At 48.6% G+C, this 25,225-nt stretch overlaps 1 protein-coding gene across 1 annotated transcript in view; it reads right to left on the bottom strand.

The window, feature by feature from the left end:
- Toll-6 (Toll-like receptor 6) overlaps positions 1-18,963 on the bottom strand; it is a 105,759-nt gene extending 86,796 nt beyond the window's left edge. The window contains exons 1-2 of the mRNA XM_025307602.1: positions 17,156-18,963; positions 14,042-17,092 (exon numbers count right to left, since the gene is read on the bottom strand). Coding sequence (XP_025163387.1) covers positions 14,058-17,092; positions 17,156-17,801 — 3,681 coding nt within the window. The 5' untranslated portion in view covers positions 17,802-18,963 and the 3' untranslated portion in view covers positions 14,042-14,057. The remainder of the gene's footprint in view (positions 1-14,041; positions 17,093-17,155) is intronic.
- Between the last annotated feature and the right edge of the window lie 6,262 nt (positions 18,964-25,225).

The raw sequence follows: 25,225 nt of genomic DNA, 5'->3' as shown, positions 1-25,225 counted from the left end.
TCTTTCAAACAGCACTGTGCTTAGTTCGATGGAATGATGAAATATTTACTGAATAATATTAAGCGATTTAATATCTTCAAGTAAACTTCGAGTAAATGACATCCGGCACGAGATCGTATTACTCGTTCGCTAACAAAAATGTTAAATATTTAATATGAAATATATGAGATGCATCAGATATTATGTCAGAAATATCGAGTGCAAGGAATCCTTCCCTCTGCGTAACGTCACGATTAACTAGGGCGCAGTTACAAAACTAATAACGGAGAAACTTGGCGTCCGAATATTCAATCACCCCCAGCCCCCTCCCGCGCCCTCGCCCCTCTACCAGTTGCTCTTTCTTTCCTGAGCGTTATATCCCCTCCGTCGATTATCTCCGATCCGAGCTCGCCCCGGCTGATTTACCTGCGCCGCACGTACGAAAAAGCCGAACACATTCGGCCGCTCGAGCGCGTCACTCCTATTTCCCTTATCACGCGTGTCTCTCAAACACGCTTTCAACCGTTCGATTACGTATGCGAGGCGCTGCTTAAGATAAGATTTATCGTGACAAAGCGCACGGCGCGGTGGCCGCGCTCTCGCGCAAAACTCACCGCCGAGAATAGCTTCTTGCCGCGCGCAGCCGGTGATCCGCGGCGACAAGGTGTCTCTCGATACGTGGGGACGTGTGTGTTACTTCCGCGTAACGGCTCCATAAATATGATTTAGTCAGTCACGCCGACAGAAATAGAAGATACTCCGACGTGCGGAGAGGTGTGGCATCATTATATCGTACAGGGCGTTTCAGAGATAGGTGGGCGAACTTTGAGAGCATATTCTGCTCACCGTAAGGATGAAGCAAAGCCGTAGGAACGTGAGTTGAGAAACGCTTATTTTACGCTTATTAAGTTATATTGGGTTGGCAGCTAAGTGATTGCGGATTTTAAATAAGAATGAAAATTCAAAATTTTTAATTTGCCTTTTTAAATTTTTTTCAATGCATGTATGCGATACATTGAGCTTCTCTGCAATATCACGCGTTGTGCTATGACGATCTGAATCGATAATGGCCGTGATATTGGTCTCATCGACTTCAACTGGACGGCCAGATCGTTGAGCATTTTTTCAATGAAAAATCACCAGAACGAAATCTGGCAAACCAATTTTGACACTGCCTTTCTTTCAAGGCTTCATCCCCGTATACGGCACATAACTTCTTGTGTGCTTGCGATGCGTTCTTGCCTTTTCGGAAATAATACAATAAAATATGTCTCAAGTGCACGTCTTGCTCTTCCATTTTTAAATTGGGATAAAAACAAAACTAAACAACTAATCGATATAATTTTTGTACTAAATGAAAGGTAGAAGTCCAAACAATAAGAAAAAAATATAGGTTAGGTACTTTGAACACGTTAATGAAACAAAAGAAAGTGTAAAATCCATCTGTCGACAAAATCCGCAATCACTTAGTTGCCAACCCAATAGATACTCTTCATTTACAATAGATTCTGGTAGGAACTTTTCGTTGAGGAAATTGTTGGGCATGATCTCCTGCCACATCGCCACCGCGCGCCTCGCATCGATGTCTCACGGATTGTCGAAGGCGCTCAAAAATTAATGAACGAATCACCTTAATCAAAATATTTTCCTTCATTTTCTACAACTTTCTTCCCGTTTCTTTCTGGCAGGAGATGAATTCCGCGGCGATAAAAAGATTCTTCTTTGGAGTTGACTCAATTTCTAACAAATTTTCGCACTTGTTCAAAGTAGAGATGCGCCAACTATTCGAATTCGAATCGAATCGAATCTAATATAATTCGATTCGATTTGAATCCGAATCCCTATGATTCGAATCCGAATAATTCGAATAGGGATCAAATACATTATCGTTTGCGTGCATCAAAACAAAGCTACAAAACGGGCTATCTGGGTCTGTAAGGTTAAGGTTAAGTGTTAAGGTTTGAACCCTTAACTTGTAATTAACTTGACTTATAATTAATAACTTAATTACAAATTACTTTAATTATTTAAATATATATTTTACTTTAAGATGATATTACAATGACAATATCAATATTCCCTTTCATATTAAAATCTACCATCATTATTTACATGTTTAATAGTCATGCTAAATTTTTCAATGACTCGATTCGACTTCATTCGATTCGATTCAAATTCGAGTGAAATTTCATAGATTCGATTCGATTCGAATTCGAATTTAAAAAATGCGATTCGATTCGATTCGATTCGACGTAAAAATTCTTGATTCGCACATCTGTAGTTCAAGGTTATGAAAGTGTGTGTCCTCTAGAACATGTTACATCGACCGGAAGTGATAATCGGATGGAGCAATGTCTGGAGAATACGCGGGATGTGGCAAGACTTCCCATTCCAGCTCTAATAGCGTCTGCTTCACTGATAATGCAACAAGAGATCGAGCATTGTCGCGAAGAAGGATTACTTTGCGTCGTTTGCTCGCAATTGGTGATCGTTTTTGCTCCGATGCTCGCTTCAATTTGTATAATTGTTGTCAATAACAATGAGCGGTGACAATTTCATTCGGATTTAACAGTTCATAATACACAGCCTTCTTGATCCCACCAAATACACAGCGATACTTTTGAACCGTGAATATTGCTCCTCGAAGTGGATGTTGCTGGTTGGCCTGGATCAACCCATGATTTTCTTCGTTTGGGATTATCGGAATAGAACCATTTTTCATCCTCAGTAACAATTCGATACAAAAAACCCTTGATTTTTTGTCTGGCGGTCAACGAAGCAACGGTGCAAATGTTCAACCGGTTTGCATTAGCATTTTCCGATAATTGATATGGAACCCATTTTTCTTCTTTGTCAATCTCTCCCGTATCATGTAGATGTTTAGTAATTGTTGTACGATCAACATTAAATACTCTGCCAAATTCTGAAGTGGATTGTGCTAGATTTTCGTCCAATAATGCTTGCAAATCTGCATTTTCAAGCTCCTCTGATTGTCCCGAGCGATCTTTGGCGTTAACATTAAAATCACCACTTTTGAACCGTCTAAACCAATATTCGCGTGTCTTAATCGATGGAACATCAGCATAAGTTTCTATCAGAATTCTATGACCTTCAACCGCCGATTTCTTCTGATCAAAAAACAAACAAAAGCAACACATGTCAAGAATGCTCTTTAGGAAGCTCCATTTTTAAGATTTTTGGTATTTACATGATTTTTACCGTATCTATTGTTAGTAAATGACTAAATATCATGAATTAATATTAAAGCATTAAGAAACAATAGCTGCGATTGGAATGTCTTCGACAATGACTGACATTAGTGCCGTCTCTTGCTAAACCTTCAAAACTAAATCATACTCCTAATATTTCCACGGCACAAGCAACAAGAGCTTCATAAACAAGAGTCTTAAGATGCCACCATAAGTAAAAATCCAAGGAGTTAAATCGGGAGATCGTGCAAACCAAGCAACGGGTTCTCCTTTACTGATCCATTTGTTGACGTAATTGTTATTCAGAAACTCTCGAAATGTGCCGAACATGTGCTTAATGAAAAATGTTTATAGCTTGGAGAAGAAGCGTTTACATGACATTTATTCATCCTTACAGGGAGTGCTCTTAAAGTTTGGCCACTTATTTCTGAAACACCCTGTATATAAGTATGACGTATGAATTTCAGCGCATTATGATTTTAGTGACTCGCTTTGTAAAGGTACAATCGCCGAGTGTGTTAGGCCGAAACTTATAAACTGCTGGTTCAATTATACAGATATAACAGTGTAAAACCTCACTGAAAGGATCAGTTTAATAATGGCGATTGTTCCCATTGTTGACGCAGTTTGCAAACACAGACAACGACATCGCGCGCAAGGCGCACGGAAGCCATTAATTCCGGCGCCGCAAACGCCGAAAGTTGGATTTGCCACAGCGTGTAACGAATTTGTGTATTGTAGACTTTGGGTACGGCGGGATCTTACCTCCACCGGTCGGAGCCGGTTGAGTTGTAAAACGGAGCAGTAAAGTGAGCGTGTTTCTCGCCGGAGATTAGCGATTGCACGCTGATCATCGGCGATGTGGCCCTTTTATCGATTCAATCGCAGCCATTTTTATTACTGACTCACTTCGAGAGCATTGTATTGTTTCGCATTATTGGTGAAACATGTAACTTTTACTGATTCAATTCAAAGCATTTCTACTGACTCTCTCCCTCTCTAAAGGAGAGATTGTTTCATTATTGGCGAAATATTTCTTTTACGGATTCAGTCGGCAGCATTTTTACCGTCTCCCTTTAAGAGAGCATTGTTTCGTTATTGGCGAAATATGCTTCTTTTACCGGAGGCATCTTTTAGACTTAGACTTACTTTAATTCTTGATGTCTTCCAAGCGTCTTCAATCAATGTTGCCTACCAAGCCGGAGTCCCCACAAGACTCTATCGTTTTTTGGGAGTTATTCGATTGTTTGATTTTGTAGTTGAATTATGTTTCTCAGGTTGTTTAACACGCACTTTAGGCTGAGCATCGTTTGACGTTATAATTACAACAATGCGCCAAAAGTTATGATTGACTACCCTTTAGGATCCTCGAAGGACTCCCCTTGGTACAATCAAGGATTAATAATATATTGTCTCGCAGTCACCAGAAGCATTTTTACTGACTCGCTTTAAGAGAGTATTGTCTCATTATTATTTACTTTATTACTTATAATAGTTAACGTGAAGCAACGAATAAAGACAACGCCGGCCATTACGGATAACCCTCTGCAGCGGATGGGGAGAGGAGAACATGGGGAGAAGCAATCGCGATCGCCCGAGACATCGTTGCCTCTTGATCTCTCGGCCTCTGTTTCGTTAACCTGCTCATCTTCATTCCCATCGGATCCCGGTTAAACAGCATCTTCTAATTAGGACGCATCTGTCCGTCCAGGTAGAGAAGTCGGGTAGACGTGCATCAGCTGCGCCCCATTTCCCGAAGACGACGGACTCGCAGGAGTCGTGACACACACTTTGGCAGAGCGGCCGAAAACAAAGGTGCTACGTCGTGCGACGCTTCGGATACGCCCGAAATTTCAAGCGCGCGCACAAGGAATTAGTGTGTACGAATCACTTTTCAATTTCTCGTTCCTTTTCTCCGCGGAGTAGCACGCAAGGTCGACGGCGAAGCCATTTGTCTTCTGGACTCCGGGAGCGCCCTTGTCAAGCGCGGACCGACCGACGCAGGTACACGATCGAAGAGATTCTTCTACCTGCCCTCCCCCTCACCCTCCTTAACCGCTCCACCATATTCTCTCTCTCTCTCTCTCTCTCTCTCTGTCTCTCGCAGACGTTCCGAGAAATACCGTTCTCTTCCGCCGCCGCCGCCGTCGACGACGCGAGAGAGCTCCTCTTAAGGTCCGCTCCGCGTCATCGCGATTTCGCCTTTCTCCTTACGGAGATTGAAAAGTTTTCGCTGTCGTCGTCGTCGCGGACGACGTTATCGCAATTAAACGGTCCTCCCCCCCTCTCTCTCTCTCTCTCTCTCTCTCTCTCTCTCTGCCACCCACAGGCGCCGCACGCGGGCGAGCCCGGTAGATGGGGGCGAGGCTTCCCTCGGCGGCGAAATCCCATCACCGAAAATACGCGCGGGCAAACTACCCCTAACGAGTCCTATTCTACATGGCGGTAAGTTTCCTCCGCCGAGGTCGAGGTCGAGAAGTCGAAGGTGACGAGCTCTCGCCGGTGACGGCGACGAGAACGGCGGAGCACTAGCGAATCGCCGCGACGAGCGCTTAAACGCTCGTTACGGACCGCCGTATGATGGGTCAATCGATAAAAAGTTGTTTCCCCCCGCTGCGCGCTCGCTCGCGCGCGCGCGCGCGCGCGCGCGCGTGCGTGGCGTCGTACATCATACTCGAAAGCGAAACTGACAACGAAATCCCGCCCTTAACGGTAGGCGTACGAAGAGAGCGTACGGAGGGCGCGTATACGGAGCGTACGATAAATCACGATGAAGAGAGAAAAAGCCGGGAAAAAGAGAAACGAGAGGAAGAGAGGAAAGGAGAGATAGAGAGAGAGAGAGAGAGAGAGGGAGAGAGAGAGAGAGAGAGAGAGACGAAGAGGACGCGCCAGGGATCGTTTTTCTCGGCGAAGCCGGTGAAAGCGCCCGGCGAGGACGCTCTCCGCTCGATTTCGCGTTACGACCGTTCCGGGCAGCCGCGAATCGCGCGGGAATGGGAAGAGAGGGGACTGAAAACTGAGCGACAGCGCGCCGCGATAAGGCCCATAGCGCGCGCAAGAACACTAAGACGTATGAACAGGCAGACGCGACCTGCGCCCGTTTCCGGCAACTGCGGTTCATTTAACCCGCTGGTTGTTCCACCGGAACCGACCAATCGCGCTTGCTGATACTGACAGGTACGATTGGTCAGCTTGTTTTGAGCCTTTTGTACATGTTTCTTTTTTAATGAATATAATTTTGTGAAACTTGTTACTCGGGGGTTTCTAGGGTCGCCGAATGCAAATCCGGTGTGACAAATACGAAATTCAAAATGGCGGATCCAATATGGACAAAACGTTCAAAATCGGCCGAATTCGCTTAAAATTTGTTACTTAAGGATAGAGAAACATCTTAGTTGTCCAACAATACCAAATATGCTAAGGAAATGCTGAAAGATATGCTAAAAAATTTAAATGATTGGAAAAACAAGCTTGGATGATAAGTGGCACTCTGAGAAGGCCACTATGCATCAAAGGGTTAAGGTAACGCTTAACCCTTTCACTGTTAGTGGGAAGTATACTTCCCACCTTTTCTTGATTCAATTTTGCGTTGTAAATCACATAATTTTGAAGAACTAATCGGGGATTTGAGTTTTCCAGAAAACTGAATAGTTATTCAACATACTCCAATAGGTTTTTATACACAAATTATTCATTTGTGATTATTTATAACAAATCAAAGTTGAAAGAAAATGCTTTTTTTAGGGAAAAATCGATTTCTCGGAGAGTATTGAATGTAGAGGTCCAAAATTTTCACCAAATATTTTTCTGATGTTGTACAAAAACATATATTTTTTTTCAGTATTCTTTTGCAGCTTAGGTTGTTTTTATAAACAAATATTTCTACAAAAACGGCCGAAATTTGATTTTTTTGCACTTTTTAGCTCTATTTTCTTAATTTTTTCTGTATCTCCTAGTTTCTGTATCTCCATCTCATCTATATACTTGTCAATATTATTTTGCACAAAAATGAATGTTTAATCTCTAGTAAGCATAAATATGCAGTATTGAACATTTTCCCACATAAATTTTTTTCTAGCTCGATCGAGTTCTATCGTCTAGAATCATATGTTCTTATTACGACCTGGTCATTATTTAATAATAATTGGAATTTTCATTAATTTTGTACATCATGATCGCCATATTGAGTCCGCCATTTTGAATGTTGCAAATCTGACTTTAGGTTCGTAATCAGCGACTGAAAAAACGTAGGACTACCAAATATTTTGATAATTTTCTCAAGGGAAGTTAATTCAGCAGTGAAAGGGTTGAAGGCTTCTGGGTGAAATTATACTCTATACGTTGCTATCAGCAATAAGAAACAAGAAAAGTTAGCTTGGAGTGACGTTTGATGGCAGCTCTTAAGGGTTAACAAGGTTGGTAGAAACGAGCATTACGCGAGATCACAGTGGAGAGTATCGACGGTTTTCGCACGGGAGAGATAATCAACCGCGGCCGGTCAAATCGCCCGGGCCGCTGAGCGTTTCAGCGTGCGCGCGTATCGTCTTTCCTAAATATCTTCCCCCTGGTAATCCCGTGGGGTGGGTGGTGGACGAGGGCAAAAAGAGAGAGAAGGGCGCGGCTCGAGGGGTAGACGATGACGGCGAGGCGCGAAAAGAGCCTCGCGCGGCCGGTATCGATGCAGCTTATCGGCGGCTTAGCTTCTAATGGAAGCGCCGACCACGCAGGCGCTAAAGTGGAAGTTTATGGGGTAAAAAGGGAGCTTTCAGAGACCCGGCGTATAGCATGCGGCGAGCTCCCCGGCGCTTTCGGCCGTCGCCCTTTTCGCGGCGGTGGCAGCTGAAATTCAAGCGTGTCGCGGAAAGTTTCACGCGACGGCCCGGCGGGTCGAATGGCCAGCTGATACAAAAGAAGAGCGAGGGGGGCCCGGCGCAGCCTGCGGTCAGGGGCGCGAGGGGTGGGGCGGGGGCAAGGCATTGTTGCGGGATTGCGGGGAATCGGACGATCAATTGACTTTCCTAATTTCGCCGAGCTCGCTCGCTCGCTCATTCGCGCGCGGCTTTAATGTAACGTTCCGCGCCCGCGCGCGTATTCGCATCGTATTCGACCTCTCTCCCTTTTCCACGCTGTCGATCTGCGCGACGGAGATAATTCTATTCGGCCTGGTGATTACAAAGGCACGAGTCGGTCGGTCGGGAGGGCGGGCGACCGGGCGGATCGTCAAATTGCTCATCGCACGATTTGCCGATGCGGGAAAGTAGAACACGAAATAAAATCGCCGCTAAGGGCGGCGGACGGTCGCAAAAAAATTATACCGCGCCCCTTTGAGGATTGTATAATTATATATTATTAATCCTTGTTAAAAATTTCTTCGCTTTGAATGAGAAAGTGGAGAGAATTGGGAGAACGCGGTAGGAAGATAATGTATTCAGCCGCCATATTTTTCACCGTTGAGCGGAACGGAAAATGCGAAGAAGAAAATTACCATTGCCCTGCACAGCGCGACGATGTATTGTATTATTAATATTCTTTCCTCGCTAATGACTCATTATCATCAAAATATCGCAAGCTTGGCAGTCTTCTAATGACCTAATTTGGCAGCAGAGCAGGCAAACAAGAGCCAACGCGAACGTCATTGGCGCGTAAATGTAGCGTGAATAATCAATTTACAGAGAGAGAGAGAGAGAGAGAGGGGGAGTGAGAGACCTACCGAGGTCTCAAGCGATCTTTAACAAATCATGGCGAGTTGGAATAATTGTGAGCGAATATTTTCAATTATTCTCCACCGTACTCTAAACTCGCGCTTGTGTAAAGTCTCGCCGCAAGAATAACCGACGCAATTAAAACGCAAAGCGCCGTGTCACGCCGGCGAGCGCGAGGAGATCGTCGCCAAAGTCGTCGCGAGCAAATTAGAGGAACCCCGTGTGCTCGCGTGAGCGAGTCTCTGCTGCGCAGTCGGCAGAAAAGAAAAGAAAAAAAAAAAAAGATTGCTCAGAGCCGTGTCGCGCAGACGAAGCGCGTCGCCGGCGCGGCTGGCGGAGCGTGCGAGCTGGCGAGAAATTTCATCGGGCTAACGCATTTCCTTCAGAAATCCGAACTGTGCGACACGCGTGCGACGAAAAGCCCGCACGGCCCGACAGAGGGGACGAGAGCGAGGAAATGCGCGAGTAAAAGCTGGGGAAAGCGTGCGCGCGCGCGCGCGCGCGGGCGAGAATTTTGCAAGCGCGTAACATTAGCCGGCGGGGTGTCGCTCTCTTTCGCAAACTCCGCGACAGAACGTTGCACAATGTCGTGCGATGATTTACACGGCAACGTTAGTCGCACATTAGTAACGACGCTTCGGTCGCCTGTCCTTCTCTTTTCGACGCCGCGCTGCACCGGAGAGAGACAGAGAGGGGAGGGGGAGGGGGAGGGGAGCGCAGTCTTTCTTATATATTCCGGTAATCTCGGCTGCAGAGAGCCAAAGTTTATCGCGTTACTTCTTCATCACGTCGCCCTCGAATCTCGTTATGAAACTTTTGAGAATATAACTAATTCGCGCAAGTGCATTAGCGGCGTTAAATAATGCAGAAAGCGCGGAGGAGCTCTGAGAACGGTTACAAGATCAATCCAATCGACTCGTCGAGTTGCTTGATTCTTAGGATTCTGTCGGTCCTCTTGTCGTTCTCTTCTTCGAGATGCGGTGATTGACGCGCGACGGTGACGAGTACCGTGAATATTTCTGGATCAAAACGCCGGAAAGGATGTATTGACGGGAAACGTCTCGGGAATCGTGAGAACCCGAGAATTTTCGTCCTATTTTCGATCTCGACTGTTTAATATTGCTGGATTTTAGAGGAGACCAATGGAGATTTAATTTATGTAGAAACAAAAGTCTCCTACTCAACGTCTACTCAAAATGGCGGAAACCGCACAATGTGCCGCTTGTAGGCTCTTCAAGAAACTCCTCGGCAAAGCTGTGGGTTAAGTGTCACAAAAGAAGGGGTTAATGCAGAGACCTCGGAATGTGAAATTATCGTTAAATGAAACATTGACGTCCAAAGTAGAATGAAAATTTCAACTCGAAACTTCGTATCGCTAATCCTCCGCGCGGCGACTCGATCGGTTAGCTAAAAATGAGACAAATAAAAATTGGCTACATGCAGTCATCTATCTACACACGTCTCAACGTTAGAAAAAAATGTACAAGCAACCCCGATTATAACATATTCCTTCCCTCCACATGTCTCTCCCCATGATGTCCGAGAAAGCAAACGCCGGCGGCTTTTGATTTTTTCTTTTTTTTTATTACCTCTCTGCAACGTTACAATCTACTTAATTACAGTAAATAACTCTTATAAATGACTACTCAGCCCTGAGTAAAATTAAAAAAAAATGTAATCTGTTAATTAATATTCTGTGATTGATGTCGAGTCATGGCGAAGCTTATAATCTAATAGGTAGTGTCGGAATATTCCATCCTCTAAGTGTCTCGAATTCGAACATTATCATTAGTTAGTTTAGACGCAGATCGGATAGACACGTTTAGATGATGACGCAAACTTTTTTGGTACCTTTCGCTGTAGGTGTTGACATCTTTCAGTGTTGAATTTTAAATCGTTGAGGATGTATTTATTACCTAGTATGGTATGTCCAGCATGGTTCTAATAGCTTTTTCTTGGAATCGTTCTAAGATTCCGACATTGCTGTTGCTAGCTGTACCCCACGACTGGATAACGCAGGTCCATACCGGTTTGAGGATGGTTTTAAAATCGCCATTTTTAAATAGCCTTTGAACGTATTACCTTTCAAGCTCGAGTTATGGCGCCGAGTGCCGAGGCGTCGCACTTTAAAGAGGATCGTAAACATGAGGATCGGAAACGCACAATGTGCTACGCGCTTAGGCATTAGCCCTTTATATCCTGAATTAATTTATCTAAGACTTCATTAAATTTTTGTGCAATTAAATGGCTCTTGGCATATTATAGACACAAGGGAAAATATATTTTATAACAATTTAATGATTAAATTTTAAAGCGGCACTTGCAAGTACCGTCAGAGTAAAACACAGAAAAAATTCCAAAGCATATGAACGTTCATATAGAACGGTATTTTCAAGCACCGTCGGGATACAAAAAATTAAGCGAAAAGAAAACGAAATACAGGATGTCCGGGATTTTTTAGAAGCGAAAAATTGTGAAGATTAATCAGATGAAACTGAGAAGAGAAGTCAAGTACCATTTTGCAAAAATCGCAATAGTTATTAAGTTATTGATAATTGAAAATGACTACATTCAGAAGCTTTTTTAGCTGATAACTTATCTGCAAAATGACAAAGGACTTTTTGTTCAGAATGACCTAATTTCTAATTATATGACGGTTATTATGTATACAGCGACAAGTTCAAGAATCAAAGCGTTCAAAGTTCCATACACTCATAACTGTTGCTAGACATTTTCAATCATTAATGACTTAATAACTAACTTGCAATTCTTGCAAAATGACACATGACTTTTCTTCTCAGCTTGATCTGATTAATCTTTACAATTTTTCGTCTCCAAAAGATCCCGGACACTCTGTATATATAATAAATCCCATCCGCCGCACACAGCAACGCGTCAGCGCGAGCTCCCATTGGCTTCTCCTATTTATCGCTCGTACTCGAGCTACCTTATCGCTGCTTTGTTTTGACGGAGGATCTCCGCAGGACTCGTGTCCGCCCGGACGGATAGTGAAAGTCAGCCCCAACACGGACACGCGATCTACGGCGGTGTGTAAGGATGTGCGAGGGTGCGCCGCGCGTCCTATCCGGAGCGGTCGGCACTCCGTCGGTGGGGGAACGGCAGGTTTGCGATCGGTCGTGTCCCCCGACGGGGGGACACGGGCCTTCGGAGTCGATCGCTAATTGGGTGAGAGCGCAAATCTGGGCCTGGCGCAGGATCGATGGACCGAGCAATTTCCCGGCGTTCGGATCGAAGGCGACTTTTCGCGCATTTCCCGGCCCGGGCCATATGCTCGTTCGCCGCAACACCGGTCGCGCCAAAGATGGCCTCATTCACGGCCCGATCACAATAGCCCGAAATGCGCGGCCGTTTAAATGGGGGCCGTTCGGACGCGCGCGCGCGCGCGCGCGCTCAATGGCGCGCGCCTCGTTAGCCTTGTCGTTTAGGAATTATATATAATTCGAACGGTTAGCATTATACGCAAGGGCACCGCGGCGCGAGGAGAGCGCGCCCCTCTCGGCCTTTATGCGGCCGCGAGGGCATTGATTACGAATTCTATTGGGTTAGCGACAAACGACTTCGGCGCCCGCTCGACTTTCGATCGCGCCCGGCCGGCCGGGAACTCGCAGCAGCGTTACTGCGTCGCTGTTGCAGCTCGTCGATACAAAAGGCGCGTTTCACGCGCGAGCACGCGACCTGTCGCCGCTTGGCAATCGCAAATCCTAAAGCCACGCCGGACGGGTGAGCTGAAAAAGTGCGGCCGAGGCCGGTGGCCCAATTTCTTGAGAGGAAGGTTCTGAAGGAGAAGGTCTCCCGGAGATTGGTCTCGTTCTGTAGTTTCCGGCGCGCTGGTGCACGAATGTGCGAGTCCCAAAGGTCCCAAAGGTCCCAGAGGTCCTAAAGGTGGACCGACGTGCCGTTTCGGAGAAAATGGCCCGTTCAAAATTGCGCATGACGCAACTTGTATTCACGAAATGAAAAACGTTAATTTGCAACGCTAAATCGTCAATAGCGACAGTCCCGAGTGTGTCTCTAAGAGTGGGACGAAGGAATTGGACTCACAAAGGATTCCAGTGGATTCTCAAACAGTAGGTATTGCCAAAATCGGATCAGCCGAATGCCCAAAGGTTTCGGGTGAAACAGGAATAGTTGACAATGAAGCGAAACAATCGCGTCGCTGCGACTCGCTGAGAATGGATCTTGCCGTTGCGGGTTGTCAGGGTAACACCGGTGGCGAATTATTTCGTCTTTTAAGTTATGAGATGCTTGCGAAAGTTCGTGTATAACTTCCGCAGCCATTTTCATTTGTTAATGATAACGAGACGACGTAATATTCCGATCAAAGTATTGGCCTATCGATATTGCTACCGATAACCTTACTTGGCTAACCTTGCTCTGGAAAATTGAAAAATCACATAAAACTATTTTCTAACCTTGCTAACAGCGATTCCCATCGCTGCGCGTTGAGCAACTTTTGTCGTTGGCGCAACTAATCAACACCCTCCGATAACAATCCGATACTAAACAAGTACCCTCCGATAACAAAACGACAAAGGAATTTTCCATCATAGTTTCATAGAGCAATTGTCTTTGCTGCACCGATCAGTCTGTCGCGTCGCAGCAATGTCAAATTGATGTCAGATACGATCGTAGAGATTCGAGAAAACCAGCCCCTCCCCCTTCCTTAACGCATTGTCGACGCGAGACGGCGTTTCTCAATTTTCTCAGACGTTGAAGACGCGAAACAACGATTCACACTTTGCGCGCGCCGGGCCGCGCATTGTGTGAATTTTAATCATTGTATTTATTCGATTCTCTGTTTGCAACATAATCACAGCCTTATAGACTCTCGATTAAGTTCTCCGACGGAACTGAGGTTCGATCCGTTTCGCGATATACCGCGTCAACAACAATGTGTCAATGTGACTCCAACCCGCCAATCTCGAGCGAGATGCAAGGGTTGCAACAGAGAGGATTCCTCCGATGCGACGCGCGACGAATGGATCAGCGAATCCACCAGCAGTCTCATAATTACCAACGCATAATTCCTTAATTCCCAAGGTATGTGCGCGCAGCGAGTGCGCAGTTTCGAGCTAAGGCTAAAAGGCTATAAAAGAGCTGACGCACGATAAAGAAGACGTTCTCGCTCACCTAAGTAACGGCAGCTCTACGTCCATTGATGCCCCGGGGGCGGCGGCGGCGGCGGCAGCGGCAAGGGCCTCTCGAGAACAGGCAGGGGGGACACCTCCGGCATGGCGAACCTCAGCTTCTGCCAGAACAACTTGTCCCCCCACACGAGCACGGTGTGCGACGAGATCCGCTTCTTGAGATCGGCGTCGAGATCGCGCGGGCACACACCGCCCACCAACAGCAAGATCACCGAACGGCCCCTGCCCTTGAGAGCGTCCCTCAGGGCCGCCTTGAACTCGAACCTGGCCCACTCGCCGTGCAGAAAGTTCTTGGACAGTACGAGAATCGTGCGTCTGGAGGAGTCGGCCGCTTCGGCGACGGCGTCGGCGACGTTGCTGCCGGCGCCGAGGTCGCGGTAATGCAGGCACAGCCTGTACGAGTTCTCGAGGCTGGGCACGAGGATCGCCGAGACGAAGGCCTCGTCGACCGCGGAGTACGAGATGTATGCGTCGAAGGGCTTCTCCTGGTCCTCGAACGCGGCGGTCTTGTAGCAGGCGCGCAGGCCGCACCTGCTCGCGGCCCAGGTCCGGAGGATACGCCGGTGGCGGAACACGGCGCACATCACCGCGACCGTGACAAAGATGAGCAGGCCGGTGGCGAGCATCAGCACGAGGTACGCCTCGATCGGCCGCTTCTCCACGGCGGAGGTCGTGCCGGTTAACGCGGCGCAATTGATGGCCGAGCCGTTCGCCGGCAGAGTTATGGGCACGCCGAGGGAGCAGGTGACGCTGCGCCAGTCGTTGATCTTGAGCCGGTTGCGGGACATCCACTCGCGCACGCGGTCCAGGTACGAGCACTCGCAGCTCCACGGGTTGCTGGAGAGACCGATGTCGATAAGATATGGATTCTGCTCGAGCTGCCAGAGGGCGAAGATGCCGAGGCGATTGTTCTCCATGCGCAGCACCTCGAGCTGACGCAGCGGCAGGAACGTGCCATTGTCGATGTACGTGAGCAGATTGTTCTGCAGGTAGAGCTCCTTGAGGTTCTCCAGCGGCATCAGCTCGACGCCGTTCAGCACGGCGATCTTGTTGTTCTCCAGGTGGAGCACCAGCAGCCGCTTGAGCCCGCTGAACGTGTGGTTGCGCACCGCGATGATATTGCTGTCGTTCGCGTAGAGGATCCGCATGTTCTTTCGGCCGATGAACGAGTGCGAGTTGAGCTCGCCAAAGTTGTTGCCGTCTAGGTAGACCTCGGTCGCGTCCATCGGCAAGCGGCCCGGCAGGCTCTTGTAGCCGGAGCTCGAGCAGTCGACCACGTTGGCCGACCAGGACTGGTCGTGGTAGCACGTGCAGTTGCTCGGACAGGTCATCTCGCAGTCGCATGCGTCGAAGTCGCAGCAGTGGCAGAGCGCGAAGCAATGGGCCTTGTAGGTGCAGAGGAACTGCGACGGTTTCGCCTCGAGCAGTGGTATGAAGGACTTGTGCCGGTCGTACGGCAGCCTGCAGTAGACCGACTCGAGGTCCATCACCCGCGGATGCTGCCGCAGCGTCAACGAATTGATCCTCTGCAGCCACTCGGTGGTGCAGTCGCATATGAAGGGGTTGCCGCCGATGTAGAACTCGGGCAACTGCCGGCTGGCCGGCACCTGCCCGAGCTGGAGGGCCGACAGGTTCATCTTGACGATCATGTTCGCGTAGAGGTCGACCCGGGTGAGATTAATCTTGTCGAAGAACGTCTTGGGCTCCACGGACTGTATATTATTGTCGTTGACGAACAGCAGCTCGATGGAGTCCGGGATCGAGCGCGAGTGTATCCGCGTGAGCCGGTTGAACGACACGTCGAGGGTCTGCAGCTTCAGGGTCCGCGGTGCGACGCCGAGGTCGCTGACGAGATTCTTGTGCAGGTCCATCCACTGCAACTTCTCGGGCAGGTAGCTGTAATTGAACTGCGCGATCATGTTGTCGGACATGTTCAGCCACAGGAGGTCGGGAGTGCTCGCGAAGATGCTCGACATGTCTTGCAGGAGATTCGAGTCCAGTCGTATCGCCTGTAAGGCTGGGTTCGCGGAGAACGCGCCGTCCTCCACGTACTCGATGCGGTTCCGCGCGAGATTCAGGATCTGCAGCGCCGGCAGCTCCGCGAGGTCCTCCTGCGTGACGTTGGTGATCTCGTTGCCCATCATACGCAGCCCGTAGAGGCTCGACATGCCGCGGAAGCCGTGCTTACCGAGGCTCTTGATCTGATTCTCGCCGAGGTCGAGAGTCCGCAGTATCCTCATGTCCTTCAGCGCGACCGGCACGCTGTCGAGGTTGTTGCCGGACAGATTCAGGTCCTGCATGCTCGAACAGTTGCGAAAGGCGTCGGGATGAATGCCCTCGAGCAGGTTCGAGTCCAGGGCCAGCAACGACAGGGCGAACAGCCCGTTGAGGGAGTACGCGTCCAGATAGGCCAGACGATTGTGCGCCAATTCGAGGGTGTGCAGGTTGCTCATCGGCGAGAACGTGTCGGCCGGGATCGTTTCGATCTCGTTGAACTGGAGATTCAGGATCTGCAGAGTGTAGAGATCCTTGAAGAGCGCCGGGTCGAGTTTGTCGATGCGATTGTGAGAGAGATTCAGCAGCACCAGCCGTATCAGACCGGAGAACGTCGCCGAATTCATCCACTGGCTGGTCAAGACGTTGCGCGACAGGTCGAGGGCGACCAGTTGATTCATGTCGGCCACCAGACCGGGCGACAGTACGCTGATGGAATTGTTCTGCAATCTTAGCTCCTTCAGCGACTTGGCGGCGTCGCGGAACATTTCCGTCGGCAGCGCGACGATCCTGTTGGCCGACAGGTCGAGGCTCTCCAGGGACCTCAACCCGCGCAGTGCCTCGTCGGCTACCATGGAGATCGCGTTGCCGGATAAATTCAATACCCGCAGACGCTTGAGCGACGAGAATCCGTAGCTCGACAGCACGGAGATCTGATTGTTCGACACGTCCAACGACTGCACGTCCAACGAGCACGAGAGCGGCGCCGACGTTGATTCCTGTTGACGTCGCGGCGGCGGCTTCTCGCCGCCGCCGCCGCCTCCGCCTCCGCCTCCGCCTCCGCCTCCGCCGCCACCTCCGCCGCCAGCACCGCCACCGACACCGCCGTCGTCGCGAAAGCCGAGCTCGGAGATGTCCTTTAGCGTGTTCCACGAGATATTGAGAGTCACCAAGTTTGACAAGGAGCAAAACAAGCGGTCCGGTATCTGCCAGATGTTGTTCCACGACAGATCGAGTTTCTCAATCTGCGGTGTGCCGTCGAAGGCTCCGCTCTCCAGCTCCAGGCTGTACTTGGTCTTGCGCCCGTTCAGCGTCCGCACGGTCAGGTTACGAAGATCCCGCAGACCGCTCAGCAGCTTCGCTGGCCAATGCATCAGTTTGCAGCCGGTGAGCTTGAGCGAGCGCAGTCGCCACAGGTGCAGGAAGCCGTCGACGCTTAGGAGCCCGTTCTCGTCGCCGAGATCGGAGTCCTCGCAGACGACGTTCATCGCGGTCACGTACTCGCTCGTCACCTGCGAGAAGTTGGTCCGCAGCGAGTCGTTGCCCCCCGCGTGCCGGTGCACGCAGGTGAGCGCGCCATCCTGCCGCGAATCCCACGAGCAATGCTCCGGCAGGTCCAATCGCGGCGGCAGCTCGCTGGTCACCGCGAACACGTGGTGCTGGCACACTGGCAGCAGGCAGTAATAGGCGGCCAATGACAGCAGCAGCAATCTCCCGGGAACCTCGAGACCACCGACGAGGCCACGCATCTTTAACGAACTCGTTGCCTGCGCTCGGTACCGCTCCGCTGTCTCTTGTTCATCACACGACCGACCCCGCTCTCTCTCTCTCTCTCTCTCTCTTTTCCTCTTTGCTCTTCTTCTTTCTCTTGGTCGGCGCGCGTTCGCCGAAGCGGGCCGCTTCGTGTCGAGCCGGGAGAGACGGCGGCGTCGCGCGTACGTGTGCTCTCGTTGCTGCCTGCTCGCTGCTGCGACGGTGTGCTGCACGACAGGGTGTTCACTTCGATCCCGATTAGAGAACCCACTTGCGGAGACTGTCACGGTTCGCCGCCGAAATACTCACTCAAGGATCGACGGTAGGCGCGCGCGCGAGCGCGCGCGCTCGCGCTCGGTTGCTCGGGAAGTCTCCGGCAAGTTGGCCGTCGCGACTCGTTGCACCAGCGCGCGCTAAGCCCAATTAAGGCTATCGAAATTGTTTACACTTTGGGATGCACTCGGGGCTCAGGGCTTAATCGGTGAATGATGGAAATCGTTCAAGCCCGACGCGGATCACGTCTGCCTCCTCCCGGTCTCTTCCGTGGTGGGGAAAGTACTTTTCCCTTCTTCCGGCTTGTATCAGACGACGAAGCACCCTCCGATTATCTCCTGATTCCGAGAGCGGAAGCTGCGGTTCGAGCCGCTTACGGAGCCAGTTCGTATCCACGAGTCACGCGTCACAGGCTCCGCTCGACGACGGGCATCGATCCTGTCGGCCTGTATCAGAATGTCACCCGCTTACGGTGACTCGCTGACAAGCTAACGTCGCGTCTCGCTACGGCATCCCGCATACTTGCGATCAGACCGACGTGCTGCTGCCTCGCGTTTATCCGCGTGCCGACATTGGCGTCTCGTGCGAACTCGCCGTTCCGCGCCGCGAGATATGCCATTACAAGCTCCCGCGCATCACACTGTTTCGCCGGCGATCCGGTTGCCGAGCAGGTGCGTCTGGGACTCCCGGTCGTGGCCCATCGGACAGCAGAAAACCCCGAGACGGAAAGCCCCGAGGCCGAATTCAGCCGGCGCGCGTAAGGGCCGCTTCCGAGGGGGGCGCGTCGCCGACGCGGAGTGAATGAGAAGAGAAGCGAAGCGGAGAGTGAGTGTCGAGCCGACGCGCGACTGACGCGAATTCCACTAGCTGCGCAACGGCGAGCAACGGACAATTACTGACACAGAGTGACGAGGGGGAAACTGAGCGAAAGAGAGAAAGAGAGAGATCGCCTCCGTACGACGGCGAAGAGCGCAACGTTCGCTACGACGGCCACCGCGCGACTGACGAGCGAGATCTCCTCAGCATCTAACTCGACGCAGCGTCCACCAATCGTTTCTACCCCCACCGCGCGCGCCGGTGGCGGCAGCGCTCTCATCTACACACACACATACATGCACGCGTGCGCGTACACGTACACAGCTGCGAGCGGTACCCAAGTGGAGTGAGCACGCGTCTACCGCAGGACCTCGGGGTAGGACGAGGACATCCTGCGCTTCGTAGTGCCGCGCGCGCGAGCGAGCGAGCGAGCGAGCGAGCGAGCGGTGGGCATTGCACGCAACCTGTCTGTATCTTCTCGCCATTCGCCGATCCTGGCGCGGGACGGGGCTACGGACACGGTATCGGAAAAAGACATCGACACTTCACTCGTTACTGGAGCCGACAAAAAATATCGATGTCCGTATTAGCATCGGGAAAGGAAAGTATCGCTGCACACCGGCGCGGGCGCATGCAAGTCGGGGAAACGGGTCCTATTTACGCTCTCGCTGCCCCCGTTCCCCCTCCCCGTCCCCCTCTCGTCCTTTCCTTCGCTCTTTTTCGCTTCTTCTTCTTCTTCTCTCTCACGCGCATGCGACGAGCGGTTATTTAATACGTATCGCCATTGCGCCCACGTCTCTCTGTATTCCCGCCGCTGCGATAATCGAACTTTGTTTAATAACAATCGGACATGGCTGATAATTGAACGCGAGTCGGATTTGTTTACCCGCGTGGATGGGGAGCGGGTACCGGGTCGTGCATCTTCTCGCGGAACTTTTAATTCCGTCCCGGCGCGTTTGATTATGCCGAGATCGATAGGGCGCGCTTTGATCGCGCTGATATTCTTGCGAGAGCCTGCGCGTGTCACTCCCGAGACGTGTCGTTGCTTCTTTACGGGGCTTTGTTGGATTCTCGCGCAGGTGAGTCGAGACACGGTTTCCATCGAAGCGAAAATCTTGCGTACGTTCCGCGGTCAATCCTCATCAGTTCGTTGCAAAAGTCAAATCCGATGTTAAGATCAATTTGCTTATCGCGAATAAATTGAGGAGATTATTTGGCTCCTCGGCATGAAAGTGGTTTTTCGGAAGCATTTTTAGCAAGAAACATGGGGAAAATAGTAAAGAAATTTTATCATCAATATTAACACGAGAAAAATAGTAAAAAATGTCTATGATCAATGTTTGTCACTGTTACAAGTTTATATTAAATATAAAGCCGTGTACACACCATATTTAAATGTATATTGTGTTAAAAATTACATTCTGCTTACAAAAATACAATAAAATAACCTACGACTGCCAAGAATGTATTTTTATCGATTTCCGAAAAGCAGATTTTTAATATTTCCGATTGCGATTTTTAGCACATGTAGTAAGAAAATTCTATGATTAATATTTGTTATTGTTAATAAGTTTATATTAAATATAAAGGCATATACACTCCATATTTCTGCTTATAAAAGTAAAAAATAATTTACGACTGCCAAGACTGTATTTTTATCGATTTCCAAAAAGCAGATTTTTAATATTCCCCCTTTTACGATTTTTAGCACTATCTCGCGTAGGGGCTTTGTTAATCTTTTTAGTATCAATTATTTTTAATATATCGTAGACTCATGTATTTGGTAAGGCGAAGATTTGAAAGATAGGTATATTCATAATACATGTTTATAGGGCTGAAATATTTCTTTTTCTTTTCCGTTTGCAGTTGTTACTTATTTTGATGCCTGTCAGTCACAGGAATTTTTTACTATTTTTTCCGTTTCTCGTTAAAAATTTCTCGGGAGATCACTTTTGTTTCGAAGAGTCAAAGTTATCGTAATCGATATTATACTAATCGAAATTATACCTGTAATATTGAGACAGAGCAACGATGACATTTTGTAATTTGTAATTTAGAGTCAAGAGTCAAAAAAAAGGTGAAGTTAATCGGACCGCGGCGAAAGAAGTTCCGTCCGAATGAATTTTAAAAAGGATTAATAAACGAACCCTGAGCTGAGGAATCAAACGTAAACATCGAACGCTCGTGTTAGACTTGGTAACTCGGCGTAACCGAAGTGTAACCGCGCGCACGTGATGTCACAAACGTCATTGAAACTTATTTAACAATCAATCCCGAGTTAAGGAGTCTAACACAAACATCGAGCGTTCCTGTTGGCTCTCTCAATTGAGGATGTAACTGCGCGCGCGCGCGCGCGACGTCGCAGCGCTAATGAAACGCATTTCATCATCAATCTCGAGGCAAGGAGTCCAACGTCCGCGCAATGTTTCGCAAATCGCGACCACGCGTGTTTGAGTCTCTCTCTTTCTCCTTTTCTTCCTACGTCTCTCGACGGAAACGCGTGGACAGGAGGCTAAGGGAGGCAGGGAGAAAGGGAGACGCCGACGGCCGGGAAACGCACGTCCGAAACTAGTTCGAGCATACAGCGCGTTACGTGAATCGTGGACGGTCCTCGACATCCCTCTCGATGGCCGTCTTTATCAGCCGCCGCGCGTCTCCATCCCGCTCGAGAGATCGCTTCCGAGAGGGAGAAAGCCGCGTGTCTCTCACACGGGAGAACTATTCCGCGCGCGCTCTCCTCTCCACGCATACGCGGCGCATACTCGTTCTGGCTGCCGCTACAGCCTGTCGTCCGTCGTTGCTGTGTGCACCCCCGGTGAGCGGGAGAAGAGGGTGTCGTCGTGAGTGGCTGAGAGAGAGAGAGAGAGAGAGGGAGAGAGAAAGAGAAAGAGAGAGAGAGAGAGGGAGGGAGGAAAAGAGAAAGAAGCAAACGGAGAGTCAAATACAGCCGGAAAGGCAGACGGAGATATAGATAGATAGATAGATAGGAGGAAAGGGGGGGGGAAAGACAGAGGAAAGGGTGGACGACTTTGCGATTCGATTGCCGAACTTGCACGAAGAACCGCGAACCGGTCTCTCCTCCCAGCCCCTCGCGGAAATGAGACGCACTTCTCCGGTGTGTAGCGCAGCCGAACGAACGAACGAGCGAACGAGCGAATGACCAACCGACCGATCGACGATATTCGGAGCATCCACCCCGGTACAGATCACCACTCGTAAAAAGGTTTCGATCAATTTTTAAGTGGCCGCCGAACCGGCTCTGCTCTCTCTCTCTCTCTCTGTCGTCCCCGCTCTCAGCGATCCCTCGCGTCCCCGGCCCTCTCGTACTCTCCTCCGGAAAGCGACAAACAACGTTCACCCAGCCGCTCGCGTTTCCTCCGCCGGGATTCTCCCAATCTCGCGGTGTGGATCCCGCGACACTGAGAGAGCGCGAGAAGCCGAGAGAGAGAGAGAGAGAGAGAGAGAGAGAGGACGCGGAGAGTGCTCCTGCGTCCTGCTCAATAAGCCTCGCTGATTCATGCTCGTTCGGCCGACAAGCGACTTTCGACTTGATCGATGGGGACTCGAAATAGTTTGTAACTTGGTGGCCACGGTCGCCTGTGGTTTCGACTTCGCAGAATATATTCGCGCGTCTCGCCGCGCCTCGCCTCGGCTCGGCTCGGCTCGTCGAATCGCTTTGCGCTCCGTTTTGGTTTCGCTCGGGGAAGTGAGCATTAATTCATATTAAGTGTCACTTAATCGGAAACTTGGACGGAAATAAAGTCGGTCCGTCCCTCTCTCTGCGTCCCTTTATGCGCACTACTTGCTCCTTTTCCCTCCGTCCATATCGGAGGTTTATAGCGCGATACGAAAGACGGATCGCGCTCGCTTAATTGACGCATAGGTGAGAGAAAACGGATCTCCGCGCTGCGGCGTTTCCGAAGGTTTTTTTCTGTAAGGATTGTCAACTGTTAGTCGTGGGGAGGAAATTTGCAAACGCGCGCGTGGTAAATATATAGAAAAGGGTACACCTCACTGACGTTTTTCATTTTGAAATATGTTACAAAGGATGACATGCTGAGTGACTTTTCCTAATACAATTATATGGGGGTCGCTTATAGTTTCTGAGATATTTGACTTTATAGTTTTGTAATTGTACGTTGAAGTACACTGATAGAAAAATATAGTTGAATTAATTATAATCTCACTATACTTTATAGTTCATTTATTGTTTTATAGTTTTATAGTTAATTATAATCTCACTATATTTTATAGCTTAGCGTCAACCATATTCTTATAGTTCGTAGAATCTGCAAAATATAGTAGAATAAACACAAATATATAGTCAATGATTGTCTTAAATAATTGTTTAGTTACTTTTACCACATATATGATAATTTCTCATTCACAAATATAGTGAGATTTAATATAGTTACATCTGTCATCATTTAGCAAATATTCTGGCATAATATTGACTATGTAAAAGAGTTACTTTACCTACCATTTTATATTTGTATCCATACAATAATTTTAGTTTAACTTACTATAATTCTTAGTAAAAATATTATATGGTTGGTTATACTACGCCTATATCGTAATTATTACCGATATTATGGTATTAACTTACTATAAATATGATATTTCGGATTATAATTTAGTTACTATATCATTATAGTTCCAAATAGCATATACTTTTCTCTCAGTGTATATTTGAAGTAGAGGTAAATATATAGAAAGGTGAGGTACACCTCACCAGTTTTTTCATTTTGAAATGTGTTATAAAGGATGAAATTCTGAGTGACTTCCTGATAAAACTATATGGGGATCGCTTATAGTTTCCGAGATATTTGATTTTAAAATTTTGAAATTTTGATTATCCTGGAATTGAATTCCAGATATCACAAGCTGACATTATTTACAGTACAATCCAAACAGTTAATCCAAACATAGTGTATACATAAAAATATAGGGAACAGTAAATTTAAGCGGGAGAAGGTTTCCGCCCCTCCCCCGCACCCCCTCCCCAAAAAAATCCTAACCTAACCTAACTTATTGCATCTTTATATATGTTGAAAAAATCTCTTTAAAAGCCACAACACCTAATTATATGCAGATATTATAATAAGTTAAGTTGAGCCAGATGATAGATCTTAAGAGAACTTTTTTCAACAATGTCTAAAAATATATAAAGATGCAGTAAGTTAGGTAAAGGTTAGGATTTGTTTGGGGAGGGAGTGCGGAGGAGGGGCGGAGCCCCTCTCCCGCTTATATGTACTGTTTCCTACACTTAAAGTGAATGAAAACTACTTGTCTACTTCAGATATACTTCAACGTACAATTATAAAACTTTAAAGTCAAATATCTCAGATACTATAAGCCCCCCTCATAAGCCATACCATAAGCCATACCATAAGATACTCAGACATTATAATACCCCCATATAATTGTATTAGGAAAAGTCACTCAGAATTTCATCCTTTATAACATATTTCAAAATGAAAAAAATCGGTGAGGTACCCTTTTCTATATATTTACCGCGCGCGTGTGTGTGTTCGTGTGTAAAAGAGAGAGAGAAAGAGAGAGAGAGAGAGAGAGAGAGATCGTGCGCGCGGCATTAATGGGCGAAACGTGACTCAAAGCGCGGATATTTAATCCGTCTAACGACATTTTATAGTTCAACGCCTCGCGCGGGTAGGACGAATGGCGAAGCTTCCGCAGGAAACAGTACAAGTGTCAAGCAGAAACGAAAAACAAGAGACGAGCTCTCCTTCGCCACGGCAGGAATTCCCTCCGCTTCCCTCTCCCGCGAGCGGCGCGCGTTTCCGCGTTAAATTACATCGCACAATGCCGTAAGCGCGGACGTGAGCGTGTCAAAAGTCTTTGCACAAAAAGGCACACACTTGGCATGCAATCGCCGTCGAGTCGGAATGACCGAAGATCGACGCTCGAGCTCGCCCTTCTCTACGGCTTCTCTTCCGCGCCCCCGACCTGGAACCTGCGGAAGCGGCTCTCTCGCTCGTGAGGGGAAAGTTACATTCCGGAAAAATATTGACAGAAGTACCCGCGACACGTCGAGCGTGCACGAAGAATGCGTCGTGCTCGCCGATGCAAACGCTGCTCGCTCCTCGGCCTCCCCCCCTCCCCCACCTGCTCGTCTGCCGCCCGATGTCTCGGCGGAAAAAGATCAAACGTTTCCTCGAACTGCAATTAATTTGTCGCTCCATTACACGACGGGTGAAACGGGTGGGCTGGGGTCGGGACGAGGGATGGGGTGGGCCGGGAAGGGAGTCTTCTTGGAGTCACGTTTAATTAAAATCGTTATAATGGCGATCGCGGGTCGTTACAGCTCCGA

Source organism: Harpegnathos saltator, unplaced genomic scaffold (genome assembly GCF_003227715.2).
Source record: "Harpegnathos saltator strain DR-91 unplaced genomic scaffold, Hsal_v8.6 scaffold91, whole genome shotgun sequence".
Taxonomy (NCBI): domain Eukaryota; kingdom Metazoa; phylum Arthropoda; class Insecta; order Hymenoptera; family Formicidae; genus Harpegnathos; species Harpegnathos saltator.
The sequence above is the reverse complement of the archived record's forward strand: the minus strand, read 5'-3'. Positions and strand labels throughout refer to the sequence as shown.